The following is a 25867-nucleotide window of genomic DNA, read 5'->3' as shown; positions in this document are numbered from 1 at the left end:
CGCAGTGCGGAGCGTCTATCTAACGGAGGGTGCCTCGAGCCCTCCCTCCTTCACGAACCCGGGCGGATTGTGACACTGGTGACGAGTACCCACGGATCAGCCAATGCTGTTGCGAGCGGCGAAACACCGCCCCCCATTGCTGCCACATGCCGCTGTACGGAATGCTCGAGCCGTTTGAGGGAGACAAGTCCGCCTGGCCAATTTACGAGTAACAAGTCCACGTGTTCTTCCGGGCAAACGCCTCACCCGAGGCCAAACAGCGGCACATTTTCTTGGCCAGCTGCGGGACCCGCATCTTCAGTCTCCTGCTCGACCTTCTCAAGCCAGCTACATTGCATGTTAAGATGCTGGGTGAGTTGCTCGCCATACTACGCTCGCATTTTAACCCAGCACCATCCACGCTAATGGAGCGTTTCCGTTTTAACAGTCGGAGCCGGCGGGAAGGAGAGACCCTCGGGCAGTTCTTTGCTGCGCTACGGGGGTAAGCGAGTGCCTGCGTTTTCGGGGACCAGCTGGACTCGCTGCTCCAGGACCGTTTCGCCATGCAGACGCGACTCCTGCAGCTTCCCAATCCCTCGCTGGATGACGCCGTGAAGGCAGCGCTGGCAATGGAAACTGCCGCCAAGGACGCTGGCGAGATTGCCCGTGCGACTAGCTCACCGTCGGCGGAAGCGGCGGTCAATAACTTGGTGGCAAAGGGCAGTGCCTGTCATCGCTGTGGTGGTACCCACTCCCCTTCAAAGTGCCAGTTCTCTCAAGCACAATCCTTCACGTGCAAGTAAACTGGGCACCTGGTACGGTTATGCCGAAGGGGGAGGACGAACAGCAAACAGCAGCAGCAGCAGCCTGGTTCAAGCCCAAGTACCACACAAGCCCGCGGCCAGGGTAGCCGTTGCAAGGGTATGCGGTAGGGGCGTGCGGCAGCAGGCTCAAGTTCTTCCGCGGCCAGGCTCCACGTTGTGGCCGAGAACCCACGGATTTTCGACATGTGGCACACAGGCTTTGTTCTGTTGTCTGTGCCGCCATACATGCTGACCGTTGAAGTCTGTGGGCACCCCATTTCCATGGAGCTGGACACAGGAGCCAGCGTGTCAGTAATGGCCGGGAAATGGTTCAAGCGTATATTCCCCGGTGTGTCCGCCACGGGTGAAGCTGCGCAGCTACTCCAGGCAGCTCTCCCGGGTCCAGAGTCAAGCACAGGTCAGCGTTCGCTTTGGCGACAGGGAGGCAACCCTTCCCCCTTACTTAACCAAGGGGTCGTCGCCGACACTGCTGGGCCGAAACTGGATTCATACACTGGGTGCTCGTCTGCCGGAGTACCAGGAAGCCAGGCTGCATGCGGTGAAAGGCGTCCTCAGCCTCCTGACCGAGTTCAAGCCCCTGTTCCAGCCAGGGGTGAGCACATTCGTAGGCATGACGGCTGACATCTATGTACCTGAGGGCGCCCGGCCGCGTTTTTTCAAGCCTCGCACGCTGCCGTTCGCCCTGAAGGACGGGGTCACCCAGGAGCTGCAACAGTTACTGTGAGAAGGCATCCTGGGGCCCAGACATCTGAATGGGCCGCTCCCATCATATCAGTCCTCCAGCGAGATGGCAGTGTCAGGATGTGCAGGGATTTCAATGTTACCAACAACCCTGTCGTTACCGTTGAGAAGTACCCGTTGCCCCTTGAGGCTGGCAGCTTAGAGTTACCAGCTGGTTTACCGTCCGGGAAAGGACCTGAGACCTGCTGTTACCCTGAGCCACCTGCCCCTGCAAGAGGTGCCTGATCTGTTCCAGAACCTGCTGAAGTGTTCATGCTTACCATTTGGCGTGGCCTCAGCCCCAGCCATATTTCAGACGGAGATGGACAACCTCTTCAGGGCGGCGGTGTACTTGGAAGACATCTTGGTTACTGGCAGCGACGACGGGGCCAGCTGCAGAACCTGCACAACGTCCTGGCACGACTGTAGGACGCCGGTCTCAAGCTCAAGCTGGAAAAGTGCATTTTCCTGGCCCCCAGTGTTAAGTACTTGAAACATGTCATTCCCAGCCTGGCCTAGCCCCGCCTCCCCACAAAGTTGATGCTGTGCTCAAACCGCCGAAGCCCCAGAACAAGAAGGAGCTTCAGAGCTACCTCTGCCTAATCAACTTCTAGAGGGGTTTCCTGCCAAACCTGTCGGAGCATCTACAGCCGCTCCATCTTCTGCTTCGAGATGGTCAGCAATGGGTATGGAAGAAGGAACAGGACCGGGCCTTCCAGCGCAGCAAGGAGCTAATCACCTAGGCTCCAGTGCTGGCACACTTTGATCCTTCCAAGCTTGTCATCCTGACCGTAGATGCATCGCTGTACGGTGTGGGTGCCGTACTGGCACACAGGGACAAGGATGGCCAGGAACGCCCTGTGTCGTTTCCCTCTCTGCGGCTTCATGCTGTAGAGCAACGCTACAGCCAGCTGGACAAGGAAGGTTTGGCCCTCATGTTCGGTGTCGAACGCTTGCACTAGTATCTGTGGGGCCGGAAGTTCGAGGCGATCACGGACCACAAGCCGCTGTTGGGGCTGCTGGGGCCTGACCAGGCAGTTCCTGCGCAGGCATCACCTCGAGTGGTACGCTGGGCCTTGAGGCTGGCAGCTTTGAGTCACCAGCTGGTTTACCATCCGGAAAAGGAATTGGGACCTGCTGATGCCCTGAGCCACCTGCCCTTGTCAGAGGTGCCTGATCTGTTCCAGAAACTGCTGAAGTGTTCATGCTGGAGCACACGTACCCAGGGGTGCTCTCCAGATCTGCGGTATCGCAAGCGACCAGCCGAGACACAGTCCTGTCTCAGGTGGTCAAGGCAGTGTCCCGTAGGGAGGAATTGGTTGAGCAGGCCTATAGCCACAAGGCCGCTGAGCTGAGGTTGCAGCAGGGCTGCCTACTGTGGGGTTCTAGGGCGGTGATCCCACAAAGTCTGCGGTCCAGGGTCCTGAAGTTGCTGCACGCGGGTCATCCTGGCGTGGGAAAGAGAGATGGTGGCCCGGTCCCATGTTTGGTGGCTAGGCCTGGACCAGGACATTGCTCACATGGTGCAGAGCTGCCAAATCTGCCAGGAGCATCAGCGGGCCTCACGTCATGAGGAAATCACCCCCTGGCCGTTCCCACAGAGACCCTGGTCCCGCCTACATGTGGGTTTTGGGGGACCTTTCAAGGGCCATTACTTCCTGGTGGTGGTGGACGCCTTTCTGAAGTGGGTGGAGGTTCTACCTGTCACCACTCCATCAGCAGGCGCGATCACTGCAGCGCTACTACAGGTCTTCGCCGCCCAGGGGTTGCCAGATGTCATTGTGTCCGACGATGGTCCTGCATTTGCCGGCATAGAGTACCTGGCCTGGCTGACGAATAACGGAATCCACTGGATGATGGTTCCGCCGTACCACCCTGCTTCAAACGGTGCAGCCGAGCGGGTGGCGCAAACCATCAAGGACAAGCTCAAGAAGAGCCAGACTCGAAATTTCCAGACGCAGATTGCCTGGATACTGTTTCAGTACCGGACCACACCCCATCATGTCACTGCCCATGCCTCCTGTGAGCTCCTGCTGGGTCGGATAATCAAGACACCCTTGGACGTCTTGCATCCGGACCTCCGATACACAGTGCTCCTGAAGCAGCTGAAGCAGAATCTGGCTGCTGACCAAGGGTGTCGTCCCGGGCCTTTGCCAGAGTTGGGAACTATGGTTTTCGCCAGGAACTTTCGTCCTGGCAATCCTGGTCTGCCGGACAGGTGGTGTCTTCCGCCAGTGCCTCATCACTGCTTGTCCGCATGTCACACGGGGCCACGTGGCACAGACACGCCGACCATGTTAGGACCTCTCCTCGGGATCTGGCCAGCACCCTCGACTGCCACTTCCAAGTTCCAGCCCGCAGGAGGACTAGCGGCAGCACCAGTCGCTCCCAGCAGAGCACCACCTACCACGGAGGCGGCAACCGTAGCCAGTGGTGCGGCACCCGTGGGACCGGTGTCAAGCCCGCCACCACTCATGAGGCCGACCACTACGGACCCTCCAGATGGAGCGAGGCTGGCCCAGGCAGCACCCGGCGTTGCCACACCCGACCCGTCAACACCGGTGCCCAGGGGGGAGTACTCGATGGCGGAGGCCACCAGACCGTTACTCGCCTGGGTAGCAGGCACCGTCGACCCAGCTAGGGTGGAGGCAGAGCCTCATAGTGTGAACATGGACGTTTGTTTTTCATTTAACAAACAAACTGGGGGCAAGGGGGTGTAGCAAGTATGTGACGCCCCCTCGGGCATAATCTTGGTTCGCCCGCCAAGCTCGGTGGCCTGCTAAAGCTCGGCAGGCAACATTGGTCGCCGCACCACGATAAACACCGACGAGCACGGCGGCTCGCCGGTCAGTCATCGTTCAGCATCACCACGCGCGGAGCGTCCGTCTAACGGAGGGTGCCACAAGCCCTCCCTTGTTCACGACCCGGGGTGGATCGTGACAGGCCCTCTTTTCTTTTTGTTATATATAAATAGTATTGTCACTAAGCTCTCTGTTAAAATCAGGCTTTACGCTGTGTTCTGTACGATGAAATAACAATGGAAGAAGACCAACTCAGGTTAAACAGAGATTTTAATAAGGTAGTTGAGTGGTGTGAAGAATGGCAAATGTGTATTAATTTAGAAAAGAAATATATGTGGATAGCTTTAAAAAAGAAGCCACTGCTATATCGCTATGGCACAGAAAACACTTTTTTGTCAGAGGTAACGCAATGTAAGTACCTTGGCTTGTACAAAACAAAGGATCTTTCCTGGTTAAAGCACCTTGACACAGTAATAGCAAACTGTCGCCGCAAGTTGTTTTTTCTAAGACGCGTATTAAAATCCTCCATGCCAACAGTACGTCTATTGCCATATAAAACACTTGCCTGCCCCGTTTTAGAATACGCTGTAGTTATATGGGACCCATACACTAAAACCGATATTGGAAAGCTAGAAAGCTTACAGAAAAAGGCACTTCGATTCATCTACAATTCATGTGGGAGTAGTTCTATTACTAACCTTTTATCTCGGAGCGGCTTGCTCTCTATAAGTGATAGAAATCGTGTATGTCGTTTAAAATTCTTTTTCCAACTAATAAATGGTCACTACAACATCGACACGTCTCACATTACCACCTATACAACAGGTTACACTACTAGACAGCGACACTCACTAGCTGTAACTCCATTTACAACACATGTCAACTGCTTTAAATATTCCGTTTTTCCTAGAACTATAGTAGATTGGAATAAGCTGGCCGATAAAACTGTAACACAGTACTCATTATCACTTTTTGAGAAATATCTTTAATAAAAATCATTTTTTTACACTTGCTGAGATTGTTAGTGATAGCACTGTTTGACTGTATGATTGTAAAAATCGCTGAAGTAACCTTGAACTTCCTCGACATCATGACTGGATGTAGGGGCGCAGGCCTGTACAACCTTCAATTCGTACCTCTCATTAAGTTTCACAACAAGACCTGCCACCCTCTTGTTAACGCTGTAGAATTCCTGTATGTTACCAGCTATATCCTTGTTAATCAGGAATCCGACTCGTAGTTCTCGTCTCTCCGCTAAGCCCCAGTAGCACAGGACGTGCCCATTTTTTAGCACTGTACATGCTTCATTTGTTCTCTTAACCTCACTGAGCCCTATTATATCCAGCTAGTTCCTAATAGCACTGCTAGACTCGCCTCATTAGATAAGGTTCTAGCGTTAAACGTTACCAGGTTAAACATTCCAATGGTGGCCTGTCCGGATCCAGAGATTCTTAGTATGCTCTGCTGCGTCACAGGTCTGATCGCCGCCGTGGTCAGTTGCTTCGCAGCTGCTGGGGACTAAGGGCTGGGGTTTGATTGTTGTATTCGTATAGGAGGTTGTGGCCAAATACTGCACCAGGGTGGCCAATCCTTAGAACGACAGAAAGCTGAGCGAGTTGCATAATGGCCAATCCTGCTCTGGTGAGGGAGTGCATTACCGGTTCTGGTCCCTAGAATTAGACCACACTCCAGGCCTGTTTATGCAATTTTATCAACACGGGGATTTTTTTGATCCGATGGAAAATAGTGCGGCACCGGGATTGGAACCACGGTCCTCCTGCACGTAAGGCGGATGCTCTACCTCTATGCCGTCGCTGCACCACGAAGTTAATTAAGGCACAGTTAATTAATATATAGTTAATTAGGGCACTCGAACCCACGACCTTTGGTGGGAGTCGCACCTTCTACCTTTGGTGGGTGTCCCACCCATAACCTTTGGTCATAAAAAGCAAGCATTAAAAAGTAACAATGCATTCGAATAAGAATGTCAAGTAATTTAATGAATGTCTCTTGAGCGTGCAGGATTTCGCCTTCACCCTCATTGGCGTATGCTAAAGTGACTGTCAGGTTTTTTTTAGTTTTTTTATTTAGTGCTAATGCATTACTGTCGAGTAGTTTATATAGTGCTAATGCATTACATAGTGAGCTGGATTCTGCCACAATCAGTGGTGTTCCAGCCAGTTTAGGATTTGGAGCAACTTTTGGAGCACTGAAAATGTCGTTCCGGAGCAGTTTGGGAGCAGTCACACCAACATTTTGAAGCAGTTTCGGAGCAGAAAGACTGCTCTTTTTGAAACACTTGGAGTAGTACAGCAGTAACCTCTAGCCATTTGGCAAAGCTTATTAGAGTGCAATCACTAAGTGCTGCTGAACAGGGGAGGAATGCACAAAGCCAACAGTGACCAATAATCTCGCATCCCCACGGATGGTATATCATGCACGGTATGTTGCAAACATTTATATTTGGGTAGGCAAGGAACCTACTATTGTAAACAATTAAATAAAATTTTTTAGGCTAACGAGAACAAAGATATGTGTCTGGGTGCAAGACAGACATAAAATTACAAATGAGCTAGAATAATTTGCGCTGTCAGGGCAAAAGACAAGAAGTGATGGCAAATGTCTTATGCGCATTCTGAATGACAGATCTGCTTTGATATGCTTTACCGCACTAGACAAAATGTGTATTACGTCCAATAACAATGCAAGAAGCTCGAAAAGAGACTGCGTCTATGAACAGTGCCAAGATGAGATGCCTCTGCGCATTGTGTCGCAATGTTCATTATGGCGGTGGAGAACAATGTTCGCACCATTCCACACACTCGCTTTTGTTGTGAAGTGTTTGTCGGCTTCCTGTATGTCGTGTCACCTCAGCACAATAAGTACGAGATGATTCAGCGTAAAACCGTAACTTTTGTCGGCGATACACGACCGACCTTTCGCAGCACTTCCTTTTACTGCCCCCAATGGCTCAAATCGCCACGGGGACGTCCGAAATAGCTCCAAAGGCTTTCTGGTACAATTATTAGGCGTATTGGTGCTCATACTGTGACAGGAGATGGTGGGTGCATTCCCAGCGTTCAGAGGTACACATTCTCGTTGTAGCTTCAAGTAATCTGTCCCAAGACTAGCTGTAGATTTACACAGTGTCATGTGACTGGTGTGCTGGCTGCCCGACTGCAGACATCTGCATGCACAGCAGATGGCCACAGAGAGGGGGGAGGGGCTCATGCAAGTTTGGCACAGCCCTCGCGATTTCAGAACCTTTGAAAGGTAGCAAATGATGCTGAACCTGACAATAAAAAGGCCCCTACTCTTTACTTTCGGCGCGACCATGGTCGACATGCACGTCACAAGTTATGGTTATGTTAAATTCAATTATGGGGTTTTATGGGCCAAAACCACTTTCTGATTATGAGGCACGCTGTAGTGGAGGACTCTGGAAATTTCGACCACCTGGGATTCTTTATTGTGCATCTAAATCTAAATACACAGGTGTTTCCGCATTTTGCCCCCATCAAAATGCGGCCGCCATGGCCGGCATTCGATCCCGCGACCTCGTGCTCTGCAACACAACACGATAGCCACTAAACAACCATGGTTATGTGCAAAGCAGTGATCAAGTCAAGTGCTGCAGGATCCGCGCTTATATCTGTTGTACATATTGACCTTCACGAGCTGACAATAACCCGCAATACCCACCTGCCCATTAAGCCTGGAAAAGCTTTCTGTATTTTGGAGGAACTATGTAAAGAAAAGGTTTCTACACAATAAAAGATTTCTATAAAACTAAGGTCTGCTATTAAACTGAAAATATTATAAGCTACTCCCCATTACAACACAACTTAACTGTTCGAGAGTGAAAAAGCAGTTGATTTTATTTAACTCTTTTGTACCGCGACAAAATGATCGTTTTTTAAAGGTCACGGAACAAAATTACTTACCACTACAAATATTCCAGCCCACATTGTGCATAATGAAATGCTCTTTCCAAAAATGTACGTTGGCAAAGCAAAAATGTATTAGGTACAGCACAACAATTCTAGAAAGCGCCATTTTTGCTGCCACTTGATAACAACAAAAACATATCTACAAAAATATTAATATCAAAGGGAATGCAGAATACACATTTCAAAGATAGAAACTCCAGGAATAGTGTGTAAAAAAAATTCTCAGTACACCGCTGTTCTTCGGATACAAAAAATAAACTAAGACCGGTTCATCACTCATGCCATGCGGTGAAGCAGTTCCTGGATTTTGTGAAGCATAGGTTCATTCTGCACTTTTCCCACAAAATGTCTGGTTATTGTTCAACTTTGTGGCCGTCATAACACATTTTGCAGTTCCGCCTTTTCGGCATCTTCTGATGATGGTTTGATGAGAAGTCCAAGGAATGTACTTCACCAGTTCGTCTAGAGTCATGCACCTCTTCCAGGACCAATTGCTCTTAGCGCACGTGGGCAACTACAAGATTATGCATCCAAGCATGTCTGTTTGCATTTTTGCAGATTGTCTTTATCACCTCTGCAGAGAAGAAGAGTAGAAAGAAATCACACGCCGTTGTAATCTGTCTTGCGCTGATTCGTAGTGCTGGGCCGAGATGTGCTATGGGCGGCTTTCTTGGCATGAACGGAAGCTTCTTTGCTGCCGATGGCAGCACATCATGACCAAGCGAAGTATGCACCCTGAAGTTAATCAATAGAGCTCTCAGGTCTTACAAAAAGACCGGCAGATAAGCGCGCACAAGGAAGGAGACCGCTCAAGGCCGTAAAGAAAACTCGCCAGTGAACAGCTGCAGATGCCCCCGCTGAGTCAAAACATTGTCACCGTCAGAGCTTGAATCTGCGTTGCTGTCATCTTCGGAATGATAACTTCGAGTCCTCATCCCTCAATTCAAGTGCGGGTACCGCATAGATTTGAGCACGACACTTTTCAAACGATGCAGCTGCGCTGGATGATGCCATGGGAGCGACTTTCGATAACTGCGCAGTGACACTCGCAGCATCTCTTGCCTGGATTTGTGGGGATGCGCGACTTTCATGCGTCCCCTGATATGTTGTTTTCCCGCATAGTTCCGTCTCCTGTAATCCGGCTTCGCCGCGTGGCCTGATGCTCGCGGCAGTCGGTCTGGTTGAAGCACACTACGAGAGATGGCGCAAATGTTGCGCTGCTAACGCCACCTAACGGCGGGGTTACTTGGGCACGGAAAGGAGAAGGCGCTTCCTCTTTGGTTCGGGTTCGGCAAGTGGCACAGACACTCCGTGTGTGCGCCAATCCATGCTTCTGTGAGACCGTCTCACGAGGCGTTCGAATGCGCCACCGTTCGCGTGACCATACGCGCAATGCGTTGGTGTCCAGCACGGGGTGAACACATTCCCTTGCTATCTGATCGCAGTGAGTCGGACTTCAAGATTTGTCCCGTGCCCATCGGCATGTTTTGTGGATAGCAACTCGGCTAGCAGGCATTAATCTATGAAAGGTGCAATAAATGCCCTTGTGATTGTTTGCACTACAGTGTTGTCATTACTTTGTCCCAAGAGCACGGGTGAGAACACGAGATTTTACGAAAGAAGTGAATCCGATACTCTTGGAAACTGGTTGAAAATGCCAGGTCCACATGTTGGACATGCGGTGGACTTTCACAAATACACTTTGGCGGAATAAAACGACTCGAACTCCAAGCCAAAGCTCACTAGTGAGTAGCTGGCGCCATTTTGAGTTAATTATCACCACTCGGCATTTTCGAACGGCAAAGCGGGCGATACAATTTAATTCTTGACTTGTTGGGAGTCATTTGATAACAAAATTTTGATGCTAGTATGGCGTAATCGTGAGCGGCATGCATTTTTCTCGAGCACAGCAGAAGATGACAGCCACACCTCTTTTCGTTACAACATGTGCACATTAGTTCTCAAGAAGGTCCATCAAAAATCACAACACTGCCGGAAAATTTAAACTGATTCTGGAAGTTCAGTGCCAGTACTAACTACTGGATGGCCTTAGGTGGATAAGAAACAGATCCAACAGGTTGAACTTGGCAATCTAAAGCATCGATCACTGGTGATTGATCTGAATAGGTGTGGTAACGAACGAGTTAACACACATTATATTGATTTAAAAAATATATTTTTCAGATATTTATGTAAAACTGAGCTGCTAGCGGTATTTTCGACTGGTCTAATGGCATATTTGACGGGTCTTTCAAGGGCACTTTTAATGCACTTTAATGGTTATGTAAAACAACAATGAAGGCATATTTTGGATACAAATGTCTTTAGTAGCATTACGCCAAATTCGTTAACACTGTAGAAGAACGCTTTTTGTTCAGGTGAAGCTTTGTTAGATTGTTAAACCACCTTTGAAACTTCGCAGGACCGCCAGTCAAATGTGCAATAAGTTACCGATAGCTTGCAACATTCTTGTTCAATGCTAATAGACTTCCAAGCATATGCAGTGCTTTGTGATAAATTTACTGATATTCGATATTATATATCAACATTTAGATTTTTTTTTCAATTCAATATTTCATTCAAGATCTATGATCTGGTATTCACAAACCCCTACAAATTTTTCTTGTTTATCAGCTTTTAGATTTATCGCATCTCAGATCACACTTAAAGTGTTCATTAGATTTCGGGATAGAAGTAATTAAAATGTTGACCCGTAGAAATGTATTTGCCAGGACTTTCGGCCAGAGTTAACTAAAAAAAAGTTAAATGAACGAAAGTGTACCTTGATGCTCTGCATGGCCTTATCATAGTCGTCATCGACGCCAGGCATAGGTGTTATGCGGCCCTCCTTCCGCGCTTGCTCATGGTCAAAAGCATGCTCAAAAAACTTGAGCGAGTCTGCCAAATCTGGGAACTGGCCTGCCTCACTGCCGACAGACAGGCACCTTGCTAGCACTTGCGACGTCAGCAATGGTAGCACATCCAGCCAGAGTGGCACCACCTGTGCGACCTTTTGGAAACCTTGCAGCGCCTGCAACAGATGGATCGAACCTGAACCAAGGATAACTACATGAGGTTGGAAGATCTTTGAAAACACATAAAGTGGGGGTGCAGCAGTTCCACGAAATTTTACTGTGATAGCACTCAAGTCCATGGTAGAGTGTATAAGCGCGACTGGACGAGGACGAAGAAAGAAACAGATACAGACACTCGTCCTCGTTTCTTTGTCCTCGTCCAGTCGCGCTTATACACTCTACCATGGATTCTAACCAACTAGCCCGCCAACGTGTTTTAACCAAGCACTCAAGTGTCCTCATTGGATTTGTTTCGTCCTTCCATCCCATCCGTCGATTCCATCACAGTTGTGGTGGCTGCTGTCACTGACAAGCCATAACGACAATTTTTAGTTATTAGGCCACCTCGTCATATGTCATGGCTTCATATGCCAGAGCATGAAAAAAAAATATAATAAAACTGCTCCATAATTGCCTTTACTGGAATTAGAGCCCATGCCAGTGGAGCAATGTGCCTTTGGGAGTCGAGCTCCCTATCCACTGAGCTATCGCACAGCAACAGTGCCGGGCAAATAGTGCAAGGCCTCAGGCAGAATCTGAGAGGAGTGGCATCTGTGCATTTTTTTCAGAGGCCACAATCAGAAATAGCGTACAGTTTTGTAAATTTGACTGATTAATTCGATCCCGACCGAAGGTCTTGGCCGGCGCCCATACATTTCTACAGTCCCAAACTTTGGTTATTTTGATCCTCAATTTGGCTTTCGCCAGATAATTCGAACTTCACCAGTCAGCAGGTTGGTCTGACTTTATGGTGAGGCCAATAGTGATCCCTTTAGCAGCAGCATCTGCCTCGCTGAACCTAAAGTTTACCTGTTATGGTAAACTTCCCTGTTACCTTAACACACTTGAACGGAATAGCATCTCACTGGAAGAAATATCGAAAAACAAGTTAATTAGTGTTTTGCCGCTCCTGCACTAATGTATGGTGTTTCGTTCTGTTTTTTGTATGTCGCACTATTGTTTCTTACATCACACAATGTTAACAAATGCACTAAGGATGTTCTCAATTTTGTACGTATATTTTCTTACTGATCCCTACTGTATTTTTGCCCTTGTATGTTCACAAATTTCGCAATGTATTCCAATGTTTCCAGTATTTCTCTGCGTTTGTCATAACTAAGCTGTTTCCTCGTCAGACTGTCATGTCGGGCGTAATGGGGTTTTTTCAAGCCGCTGCATGCGGCTTTACCCTTACGTCCGCTCTCATTCTGTATTCTGTGGAAAGAGAGAAATAAAGATTATTATTATGTTATATAAAGGACAGTAAATGTGTTGTTCGCACAACTCAACTGATGCCATCTCCCATCAAACATGATTATTTTGGAATGTCCTGGAAATATTTTAAAGCAATAACTGTAGCTCACAACGTCCGATTATGGTATTTACCCGATCCTAATGCACAGCTGTTATTTCTGCACCTTCTTTAATTTGACCCGCCAGACATATCAATCAGTTCCGTCGATCTCATCAGGGTCGAATTAACAGAACTTGACTGTACTGTAGCTAACAAGGATTACATTAACATATTTATTAGACTATAAGGTGAGGATGCAGTTGGGGACCCCAGAAGACGAACTGAAGTATGCACACTAATATAAGAATATAAAATTGCGGACGAATTATGGAGACTCAGCAGCGACTGCCTGAAATACTGAATAATCGGAAACCCCTGGAATAATCGGCGCGGGTTATACGAAAATTTTGCTCTGAAGTGCAACTACATGGCAGCCCGAACTTCACCTTATGGTGTGAATTTATGAATTAACACGACAAGCTGGGCGAGTTGGTGATTGAACATGTTCCTATGGGTGGGCAGCGCAACCCGGACAAAAGACGAGAGGAAGTACACAATGTGAGCGCAAGAAAAATGAATAAAACTGCTCCATAATGTGTACTTCCTTTCGTTTTTCGTCCAGATTGTACTGCCCAACCATACGAACATGTTCAATCACCAACTCGCCCAGCTTGCCGTGTTAACTGCGCTCGTATTGTGTATTTCCTCTTGTCTTTCCTCCGGGTTGCACTGCCCACCCATAGGAACATGGTGAATTTATGGCAACACACTGTAGTGAAGCCACGTCATAAAGCAAAGTTCACGCTGCCATGAAGCCACACCTCAAGGCGAAATTCACCTATAACCTGCACCCCGCTTTTACTGTTAAAATTTTCCAGTTGTCGGTGCAGGTATACATGCAAAAATATGGTACTGCCTAACCTGCCAAGGCTTATTAGTAGCTACAATTTGTTGTGCCCCCTGAAATCTGGATAGCCGGAAATGTGGTGCTCATGCCCCCATATTGAAATAGTAACTGCATCTACCAGCCTCACATATAAAGTGTGGAGAAAGGGGGAGGGAGTTAAAGTCTAAGGACTCTAAACCTCACCTTATATTAGAATGAGTAGGGTATGCTCATCGTGAAGAAGATGTTCCAGACAAAATAATGGTGTGCATGACAATTGTTCATTGCCACCCTCATTAAAACAGTGTTGGCATTCCAGCAGCGGTACATATAACAATGATGATCATAAGCCTAAAACATGGTCGATACTCGCAACGTAGGATGCACAGAGAATAAGGTGGTGGTTGGAAAAGAATATCGAAAGCATTGACAACATCAATGCCAACAGCGACCTAGCATTAATTAATGTATTTAATCGGTTATAAGGCCGTCACAATTATAAGACGAATGTGTAGCTGGAGGACTTACCGTACTTAACTGAATCTAATGCAAACCCCTTTTCCGAGAAAATGGGACCAAAAATTGTCTGTGTGTTACTATATGAAATAATAACAGTGTTTGCGGCATTGGCAAACTCTTACTACCAGAGTCATCAGACATGGTGTCATCGCCATCACAAAATGACGACAGACCATGCTTTTATGAAGGTTGCTATTGGTTCATTTTGTACTCGACTACTGTCTATAGTGGTATTCTCGGCCATCAAAGATACTATCACTTTTGTGAGATTTCGCACAACTCAGCACAGAATGCGTCGGCTTATCAGCCACCAGCGTTTATGGGGCTGTGCCATGCTGGCTATCGGCGTACAGTGCCAGGAACGCTGTCGGCTGCATACTTCGGCAAGTCCAATGCAGGGTCTTTAATTAATTAATCAATTTATTACATACTGCAGACCACAACAGGGTCCAAGCAGGACAGGCACAACATAGTAAATGTACAACAAGAATAAGAATACGGAACACAACACAGTATTAAAATTACAACGAAGTTGTAAGATTGTTCCATTCAGATATAATACGCAGGAAAAAAACAATTTATAGCAGTTAGTTGTCGTAAAGCATGGTGTTAGTGACTGCGTGTGATGGTGTCGGGTACGTCGGGTAGATAGAGGGGATAAGTATAGGGAGGAGTCTATTGCGAGTTAATGATTCAGTAGTGACTGAAGGAAGTAAAGGTGAGATTTCCTTTTTTGATCTTCAAGTGTTTCAATCTTGTTAGTCACCATAAGATTGGTAGGAGAATCTATATAAATTTTGAATAAACAAACCTGACAGCCTTTCTTTGAATTCTTTGTTAATGTTTTCTTTAGTAAAAGGGTCCCACACTGTAGATGCATATTCTAGTTTCGGTCTGATGCAGGTGTAATATGTTAGGAGTTTAATATTTGAGGGGGCATTTCTAAGGTTATGCAATTTCCAGGTAAGAATGTTAGTTACGCCTAAATACTTGTAGCTATAAACCTGTTTTAGTGTTGATCAGCCTAGTTGATCAGTATGGTTTAACTGATTCTTTTTATGGGTTATCTCAATAAAAACTGTTTTTTTTTTTATGTGAACAGTCATAGAAAATTCACTGCACCAATCAGGCACATTGTCAGACTTGTGTTAAGTTCGTTTTGATCTTCCACACACATAATTTGACGAAATAACGCACAGTCATCTGCAAACAATCAAACTTGTGTTCCTGGTGTAATGACGGTAACAATGTCATTAATATACAGCTGAAATAGCAATGCCAAAGCGATAGCTGCATCTAAAGTGATCACTCAAGAATACCACCCCTGTGCGTTTGGTACCTGTGGCCAACGGCACACAAATGAAGATGACGATGCACTGCTTTTGATGTGAAAGCTAAAAAAAAAAAGCAAAATCAGGTAGTCCCTCTCTTTTTTATTTTTTTGATAGCGAATATGGGGGCATGCTATATATATTGCGAGACAGCTGTTAAGCTTCAACGGTTTATTTCGCAGGTTGCGCCCTAAAGACGATGACGCTGGCCATGATGATGAATATATACAGATGAAGATGAAGGGGTAAAATTATGCTCACAAAATTTCCTCTGCGCGAGGAAGCGGCCAACCTGGCCGCTAGTTACGCTGGATATGGCGTGAAACGCTGTATGAAGCGCTTTAAATGCGAAACATGCACAATCTCTGTGGCATGGCAGCGGCCGTCCAAAGGCAGAACAACTGGAGTGACACGATAGTTAACTGGCAAAGTCTGTTCCCGAACAATGTAGGGCCCGATAAAACGGGACTCAAATTTCTCGCACAATCCAGGAGCGCGAACTGGGGTCTACAGTAACACTTCATCTCCAGGGTGGAAGGAAACGACACGGTGAGATGCATCATAGCGAATTTTGCCATGTTGACTGGTGTCGGTGTTGAGGCGGGCACATTGGCGACACCGGGCAATGTGCGAAAAGAACTGCTCACACACTGATGTGGACAAGGGCACGGTGACACTGAAGAAAGAAACGTCGAAGGTAGTGATAGGTTGGCGACCGTACACAAGGAAAAAGGGTGAGTACCCTGTAGTGCGTTGGACGGCCGTGTTGTATGCGAAAGTGACGAATGGTAGAATGACATCCCAATTGGTGCGGTCAGGGTTGATGTACATAGATATCATGTCGGACATTGTGCGATGAAAGCGCTCTGTGAGACCATTAGTTTGAGGGTGGTAGCTGGAAGCCGTTTTATGAATGGTATTGGATGCACGGAGAACATCGTTGAGAAGTTTAGAAAGAAAGGTGCTGCCGCAGTCACTCAAAAGGACACGTGGGGCTCCGTGCCGTAAAAATATGGCTTCCAAGAAAAAGGCCGCAACCTCCTCGGCAGATCCCGAAGCCAGTGCGGCTGTTTCAGCGTACCGTGTCAAGTGGTCTACAGCTGTGACGTTCCATTGTTTACCGCCAGTGGTTAAGGGTAGCGGTCCATAGAGGTCGATACCAACGACTGCGAAAGAAGCTTCAGGACACGGGACAGGTTGCAGCAATCCAGCCAGAGGTGAGGTCAGTCGTTTGCGGTGTTGGCAGAGCGAACAGGAAGCCATGTATTTGGCTACGCTGGTTGCAAGTCCAGGCCAAGAGAAGCGGCTGCGAATTCGCTCATAGGTTTTATGGAAACCAAAGTGACTGGCAGTGGGATCGTCGTGAAAGGTCTCCAATATCTGGGCCCGAAGTGATTGGGGAACGACAGGAACCCAACGGTGTCCTTCGGGATGAAACACGTACCTGTATAATATCGAATTTTCGATCTTGAAGTTCTTCAACTGCCGACGGAGCCGAGCGTTAGGTGGGCGAGAAGATCCGCGAATATGTTCCATAACGGAGTGGCAGTAGGAGTCATTACGTTGGCTAGAGGCAAACGTATGAGATTGGCTGGATGGGAGCCGGTCGAGAGCAGCGAGCGAAGGGAATGCAGGCGACGCGCCCTGCGGTTTCCTCACGGAAGGTAGTAAGCAAGCAGCATTTGAAGACGGTGGTAGGGGACGACGACAGAGAGCATCGGCATCCTGGTGTTTCTTTCCAGATTTGTAGGTGACGTCGAAGTCGTATTCTTGTAAACGAAGTATCCAATGGCCGGGACGTCCCGTTAAATTCTTTAGCATCGCCAACCAGCACAAGGCATGGTGATCATAGGCAGGTTGCGAACGTAGTTCCCGCGCCTACAAGGGTGCCCCTCGCGGCAGCGAGCGCGGAACCGGCAGGATACGACCGACCCGCTTGCGTTCGGAAAGCCTGTCTGCGCACTGTTTCGCGCGTAGCTGTTGCCTTTTCTGAGCAATGGCGAAGTGCAACACGAGCTGTTGCGTAGGGGGCTGCAACAGCACGTACACCAACTCACGAGGAACAAAGTTTTACAGGTTTCCAAGCCGACCGTATGAAGCAGAATGGCGTCAACACTGGATAGCACTCGTCCGACGGCATAAGCTGTTTTATGTTCCGGCGTTATGCCAAGCGCGTTAACGCTGAATTCTTTGCTCTTACAGCAATGATGGCAGCAACAGGACACCTGCAGTGCGTACCAGGATATGCAGCAAACAAAGTAGTTTCTTCCCACACTGTACCACAGTAAAGCAGTGGAACTCTTTCCCAATCCTCTCCCATTCAAAGAGCGCTAGGGCTTGCTGAGAGATTTGAGGAGGGGGCTGCAGCTGTTTGAGCTGGGATACACCCTTCTGCACCCAGCATATCAACTAAGGGGCAGTTGAGATCACCAAAATTTTTGACGCCGTGGTTTATTGGAACCTCCTTTGCACGCACTGGAAAATTGCAACATAAAAGTATCACACTTCCAGTAACTTGGGCGAAAATATTTTCCCAGCGTAGTCTAACACAACTGGTAAGTTCCTCCCCTTTTTTGTGTGTTTGGGGAGAGCAACGTTAGAATATCTCGGGTAGGTCTTACGAGTCGTTCATATGCCCCACGTTCTTGGATGAGCTGTTTTGGATTCGTATTTGCCGTCCTGTATGTACAGGGAAACTCCTGCGGCGTCCTTGCACTTCCCTGCGATGCCAGCACGGCAATCGCAGCTCCCGCTAGGATTTGTCTGCTGTCGCCGATCTTCAAGAATCAATGTCGCCTATAATTTCATGCGTCCACACCGTAGATAACGAAGTAACTTACGCTAAGCTTCACGCACCTCGCTGGTGCGTTATTTTTCGTTTGCGGAATACACCTAGCAGTCACTTCCGATCAGTGCGAATTCAACACTTCCCTCACGTCATAGAGGTGCCCCACTTCAAGTAGACGACTTTCTTTCTCTAAATTTTTTTCACGAAAAAAGCTGTGGAGGGCTTGTAATTCCTGAAACCTGGTTAAAATTATTATCGGCACGCTGTTTCGCGCCATCGCTACTGTTTGACAGGGTGCCAAACACGCAGCGCGGGCTGCTGACGCCGTGAGTAATCCTACCGCATTTGCGCAACTATTCATCAGATGGCGCTAGGAGTCGGGAAGACAGGGCGCCGCCTAGCACTTGCAACGTGCCCATTAACGACCGTAAAGTGGCGGCCGTACAGATAAGGCCGAAATTTTTGGACAGACCAAGCAACGGCGAGACACTCTTGCTCAGTAATCGTATAATTTTTCTTTGCAGCTGTTGGTGTGCAACTTGCGTATGCAACCACACATTCTTCAGAATTTTGCTGACGTTGTAGAAGAACAGCACCAATACCGTGTCCGCTGGTGTCAGTATGTAGAGGAGTGGGTGCGGTGTTGTCGAAACGACAAAGCACAGGTTCGGACGTGAGGGCAGGTTCGGACGTGAGTCCAACCATACGTAGGGAGTGCCAGAAGAAAGGAGTTGATAGAGCGGCGCTACAATGGTGGCAAAGTTACGTATGAAGCGCCGGAAATACGAAGCTGGGCCAAGGAAGCTACGCAAGTCTTTGGCGCGTTAAGGCGTGGGGAAGCGAAGGACAGCGGTAATCTTGTCGGGGTCGGGTCGAAGGCCCTCCTTGTTGACAAGGTGTCCGAGCACTTTGATGGTTTTGCTGGCGAAGTGGCACTTTTTTGTATTCAGCTGAAGGCCAGCAGCTGAGAGGCATGTCAGGACTTCGTCGAGGCGCTGCAAGTGCTGATGGAAGGTCGATGAAAATATGGGTAGCATAAGCAAGTCTTCCCCTTTAGGCCACGCAGTATGGTGTCAATCATCCGTTCAAACGTGGCGGGAGCTTTACACAGGCCGAAAAGCATTACGTTAAATTCATAAAGTCCATCGGGTGTGGCAAAGGCGGTTTTCTCCTTGTCTGCTTCGTGCATGGGGATCTGCCAGTATCCGGAGCATAGATCAAAGCTGGAGAAATACTCCACGCCTTGTAATGAATTTAACGCTTCATCGATTCGGGGCAGCGGATATACATCTTTGTGGGTTATTTTGTTCAAGGCACGGTAGTCTACGCAAAATGGCACTGAGCCGTCTTTCTTACGCACCAAAACGACAGGTGACGACCAAGGGCTTGAGGATGGGCGGATTATGCTACGTTTCAGCATGTCGGCAACGTGGGTATCGATTATCTGGCGTTCAGCAAAAGAAATGCGATATGGTCGCCGGCGTACGATGGAAATTCCATCTGTGTGTATGCGATAAGCCATCCAGGAGTCTGTCCCAGAAGAGGAAAGTGGACGTCAAAGGAATCTTTATGGTTGTATAACAATGCCAGTAACTCCCCCATCTGCTGTGGCGTTAGGTCGGAGCTGATGGTACTAGCGAGAACAGAAGAAGGGACCAGATCCATAGCTGTGGGTGGTTGTGAAACAGCAGTAGTCGAGGTAAGCGCAGAGACAGCCTGAGTGTCTAAGACGCAGATGAGAACGGCGCCTTTAGAAAGCAACACTGGCTCATTGGTTGTGTTGAGTACAGCCAAAGTGGCCGTGCCGTTGGTGAAGCGAACAAGGCTGGGTGCCAGAGCAATCCCTTTGGATAAGCAACGAGCTGATGGTACAACTAAAACGTCACCATCGGTGATGTCAGAGTTAGCTACAAGGAGTTGTTCGCGGCCAGGGGCACCATACAATTGTCAGCAGTTCGTAAGCGATTGTCAGTCTCTGTCAAGTTAACGAGGCGTTGACGGCACGAGTTGAAAGCAGACGCTGAAGAGAGAAAGTCCCACCCTAGTATAAGCATGTGAGTACAGGAAGTCAACACTGCGAACTGGATATAGTGGCGTATCCCGTCGATCGAAACTCTAACGGTGCATTGTTCCGATGGCCGAATCACAACATTATTTGCACCACGAAGAAGAGCTCCACTGTAAGGTGCAGTAACTTTGCGTAGACGAGAGCACAAGTCAGCGTGAATAATAGAAATAGCTGCTCCCGTATCAATCAATGCTAGGACTGGTACACCTTCTGCACACACAAATAAAGTATTGGACGATGACTCTGGCCATGATGATGAATATATACAGATGAAGAAGATGAAGGGGTAAAATAATGCTCACAATATATATATATATATATATATATACACACATGTATTTCATTGATGAATCGGCGGCATGTTATACAGGTGTCACATGGTGCACTTTCGATCAGGATGGGGCCTGACCGAGGCCGAGTTTTTTTTACCGCAATTGGCGCATTTGCTTTAGCTATGGGAGGGAGCTGATTGCAGTTGAGCATTCCGATTCGGATCAAACTCGACCGCAATCAAAAGTGGCCATGTGACATTGGTATTACATTCAAGTGCACTTCTAGTTTCTTGCTTAAGCCCGCAAAAATTGGGGGTGTGTTAAGGCCCAACCACACGGGGCTAATCGTACACGCCTGCCCATGCGTCCCAGGTTTGTGCGTCAGGCAGTGCGTCATTTTGAGCGACTGAAATGGCAGCCTGTGCACCGATGTCATGTGGCCGGCATGTAAACTTCTGGTGCAGGTTTGGAAACACGTTGTGGTTTTGGAATCGTACAGACACCAGAAGCTACCTCTGGTTTCGTGTCACACAATGGATGCCATCAATAATGAAACACTGATCACATGTGTTGAGGCTTGGTCTGCACTGCAAAACACAAGCACCATAACAATAAACATGTGACGAGGTGCTTATCGACTTAGGCGGTGAGAATTGTATGTCCAACGTTGTCATAACAGGTAACTGTTCAGAATTTTAGCGTTTTTAGCACATATAACCTGCCACCACGTATAACCCATACCCCCAGTCACAACAGCCCAGAAAAAACAAAAAGACATATCAGCGCATATAATCTGCAGTAATAACTGCATACAACAATGCTCAAATCATTGCGAAAACTGTCTCCATTTGCGGATGCATGACTTGTCCATGCCCATTGCTCTGTTCCCCGCTTCTTCAACAAGGGTGGATCCACCCGCCAGATGTGATCACGGAATAATCAATCACGTGACATTGAAGTGAATCAGATCACTTCAGAGTTAGCATTCACCCAACCGCGCATTACAACACGGACGAAGCAGCCCTCACATCGGCAATGGCAATGGAGTAAACATGACCAAGCCAAAAATCCCAATGGTGATTTGGCTCACCGCGATATCGCACAGACCAAGAGAGCACAGGAGGAAGGAGTGACGTATAAGTTTGCTGGCACCGCATGCACTATTCACTAACTACTAAATGCAAAATGGCGACCTGTAAGGAGGATGAGAAGGGGCAACCATGAAAGAGGAGTGAAGGGAGCTTCAACACGCACCGTAGGAGCTACAGAGGCGGTTGTGACAAGCGTCACCGAATGGCACTGGACTGGCAGCTGCTGTATAGGCACTCAGGCCACACCAGAGGCATCGAAACTATCAACAGGGGCGTTTTCTTCGAGCCTGCCTTTCGTCGACTTCGGCAGTGAGCTTGGTGGCACCGGCCCGAGCAGAATGAAGAACTTATTTCTCACCCTTGTCCAGGTTAGTGAAAGACGGGATTACACTTGTATTGGGGACGATTGTCCTGGTCTACAGGTGCTGCCGAGCCCACATGCCCTCTTGTCTATGGCTGTTGAGTGCTGCGATGTCATTTTCGGCCTTCTGTTGTGCTGTGGCGATACTGAAACTAGCCCGGGGCCTGATACGGCAGCTTTGTTGCAAACTCTTATTGAAGGTCAAAATGAAATTAAGGCGGATATATCTGAAATGAAGCAAGCACTAGCTAGCATGGAAACGGTTTTATCTAGTGTGACCAAATTGTCTTCAAGGCTTGATGAATCGGTGAAAGAACTGTCCAGTTTGCGTGCAACCATGGACGAAATGTTGACAAAGGTAGACGACCCAGAAAACCGCTCTCGTCGGAACAATGTCAATATTCGTGGCATTGCTGAAGTTCCACGTGAAATGTACGACCAGCTAAAAGACAGTGTAGCAAGGGTTCAGGATAAACTGGGCGTTTCTGTGGCGAGCACTGAGCGCATTCACAGGATAGGTCGAACGAGCGCAGACCGTTCCAGGCCCGGTATTGTGCATTTTGGAAACTACAATGAAAAGGCAGCAGTACTAAGTAACACCAAGAAATTGAAGGATATTGGTTTTATCATTTTATAAATTAGGGTTAGAATTCAAATATTTAGTCCATAGGTGCAAGTAGGTGCATAAGACATTATGTGCCACTGATAACAAAAAAAGAAACGTGTCTTAAGTTCTTGGATAACAAGGAACATTATTCAGTTGAAAAGAAAAGTGAGCCGGCGCAGAAAGATGTACCGACGCACACGTGATTCAGCTGTGTTGAGTGATATACTAGATCTAAGCTGTAGACTGAGGTCCCTTCTCGAACATTCCAAGTTCAAGTTTTATAATGTTACAATGGAAAAATTTCTACGAGAATCACCTCAAAAGTTCTGGAGGCCATTGGCTATAGCAAAGGAAAAACTCGCCGAGATGTGGACAGAGAGCAGAACTACAAGTTGCAAGTCAGAAATGTGCGACAGTTTCAATGGATATTTTGCAAGTGTTTTCAGTGAAGACGATAACAAGCCTGTGGTTGCTCGGTCCGCTCTTGAAACTCGTGCAATTGAAGACAAACCTTTCGATGGAAGGCTTACTGACCTTATTTTTGGACCTGAAAATATCCAATCCAATGGGCCCTGATGATATTCCTAATTTATTCTTGAAGCGATATGCAGAATGGTCAGCCAAATACCTCATACTAATCTTTAGGGAGTCGTTGTCAACAAGTACGGTACCGAATGACTGGAAAATTAGCAAAATAGTCCGTATTTTCAAGACTGGAGATCCAAAAATGGTCAGTAATTACTGCCCAATCGTTTTAATGTCGACCTGTTGTAAGCTTCTAGAGCACATTGAATTCTTTAACAGTTGTCAACACAGTTATCGGCAGAGAAGGTCAACGGTCACACAATTAATAGAAACACTACACGATTTTAGTGAAATTATTGATCAGAAGGGTCAAATCGACATAATTTATTTAGCCTCTAGGAAAACCTTTGATCAGGTAAATCATAGAAAACTTCTAAGGAAATGTCACTCAGCACTCAGAAACCCAAATATCATTCGTTGGCTAGAATCTACTATGGTGGGCCGCAGGCATTTTGTGAGTGTTGACAAGAATTCATTTCAGGTTGCGATACGACTTCGGGAGTGCCTCAGGGCTCGTTACTGGGGCCGTTATTGTTTCTTGTATATATAGACGATCTCATTGTAGACTCAGAAATTAAAGCCAGATTATTTTCAGATGACTGTATTATTTACACTCATGTTAACTCTGTTGATAATCAAATTAAGCTCAATGGTTACCTGTGCCTTATCAACAAATGGTGTAATAAGTGGCAAATATGTTTAATTCCCACTAAAACAGTATGTATGATAGTCACACACAAACACCAGCCACTTGAATTTGAGTACTCAGCCCAGGGAGACAAACTGAATCGGGTTTATTTATTTATTTATTTATTTATTTACAATACCTTACAGGGCCAAAGGCGATTGAGTAAGGGGGACAACAAGGATATCATAAGAAATGCAAAATATACAGGTCAGAAAAAGGGAAAGGGAAAGCATTGCATAGGGCTAGTACTAAAAAGCAGCAACAAACATAAGTGCAAAGTAAAAAAAATAATTGAAGTATACAAATACAGCACAAATGTCTGACTTATAACTCAAGAAAAAAAATAATAAAGCAGGGGTTAAAAAAACACAATAGCCAATAACTGCGACATTTTATACAAGGGAAGGTTTAACGTCACAATGTCACTTGAAAGTATTTGTGCAGCTGATCATGGAATGATTGATGGTTGCATATGGATGCAATATTATCGTGAAGATCATTCCAAAGAACGATGGCACGTGGAAGGGCTGATGAATTGAAGGCTTGTGTTCTTCTGTATATGCGTTTGATGCTGTACTGATTATGTAAACAGCTCTAAATGCATGACGGTGCTTCGAAAGGTAATGCAGATTGCCTGGTGCAGTGGGGATATTTATGAAATAAACATAAAAGAGCGATTGATTAACGAATATGTAATGGCTCAAGAGAGATATCAAGTTTTATCTGTGTTACGCTCAAAAGGGGACTGTAGCTATGTGTAATGAAGTGAGCAGCTTTATTTTGTACGGATTCTAGCAAGTTTATTTAGTTATGATGTGCGGACCATATGTGTGCTGCATATTCTAGCTGTGGCCGCAAAAGTGTTAGATAGGCCAGTTTTCGAACATTGTTAGGAGAATTCCACAGGTTCCGGCACAGATACCCTAGTGTCCTTGAAGCTTTCGCACAAATATTGTTGACATGCGTGGCCCATGAAAGATGTGTGTGAGGTGTGTGAGGTGAATACCTAAATACTTGTATGATGATGCCTGAGACAATACCGTGCTATCTATGAGATATGAGAAGTTAGAATTGGTGCGCTTGTGGCCTGAAAGAGATAACCTTGCATTTATTCGAGTGAAGTGTCATTTGCCATTTATTACACCAACTGGAAATTAGGTTAAGGTCACTTTGGAGGGCGAAATGATCATCCATGGAATTAATGGAGCGGTAAATGATGCAGTCAACAGCAAAGAGTCGTAGACTAAAACATATGTTAGTGGGCAGGTCGTTAATGTATATGACAAACAATAAAGGGTGAAGAACGCTGCCTTGAGGTACACCTGAAGTTACGTCAAAGAGTGATGAAGTAAAATTGCTAACTGTTGTAAACTGTTGGCGGAAAGATAGAAAGTTACGAATCCATGACAATGTAAAAGAATCTAGGCCAATAGCAGATAATTTTGAAAACAAACGGGAATGTGCAACGTGGTCGAAGGCTTTAGCAAAATCTAAAAAGATGCAGTCAGTTTGTAGATTAGCGTCCATATTAAAATGCAAATCAGTCGTGAATTATAGCACTTGAGTATCACAAGAAAATCCTTTTCGAAGCCATGCTGTTCAGGAAAAAGGAAGGAATTATGTTCGAGGTGACTGTAAATGTGAGAAGCGATAATGTGTTCGAGTAATTTACAGCAAATGCATGTCAGTGAAATTGGAAAGTAGTTTTTGGGTTAATTTCTGTTTCCACTTTTAGATACGGGAACGATCTTGACAATTTGCCAGTCGGTAGGGAGCAAGCCAGATGATAGTGATTGTTGGAAAAGGAGGCAAAGAATTCGACTGGAAATTGATGCAGTGCTTTTTAATATTTTAGAGTTAATGTTGTCAAAACCAGCACTTGTAGAAATCTTTAGGTTATCAATGAGTTGAGCGATACCTTTAACGGTGACATTAATAGGGGCCATATATTGCCAATCATGGTCAGGTACAATGGGTATGTCCTCGTGAATACTGATGCAAAGCACCTGTTAAATGCATGAGGGCATTC

The 25867-nt window shown here is 46.9% G+C and overlaps 1 protein-coding gene across 1 annotated transcript in view; it reads right to left on the bottom strand.

Annotated features, from left to right (window-relative positions):
- LOC126538462 (DNA mismatch repair protein Msh6-like) overlaps positions 1 to 25867 on the bottom strand; it is a 463753-nt gene that overhangs the window by 120355 nt on the left and 317531 nt on the right. Inside the window, exon 21 of the mRNA XM_050185304.3 lies at positions 11057 to 11305. Within this exon, the coding sequence (XP_050041261.2) occupies positions 11057 to 11305 (249 nt within the window). The remainder of the gene's footprint in view (positions 1 to 11056; positions 11306 to 25867) is intronic.

Source organism: Dermacentor andersoni, chromosome 4, assembly GCF_023375885.2.
Source record: "Dermacentor andersoni chromosome 4, qqDerAnde1_hic_scaffold, whole genome shotgun sequence".
In the NCBI taxonomy this organism is placed as follows: domain Eukaryota; kingdom Metazoa; phylum Arthropoda; class Arachnida; order Ixodida; family Ixodidae; genus Dermacentor; species Dermacentor andersoni.
This window is presented reverse-complemented; position numbering and strand designations above follow the sequence as displayed.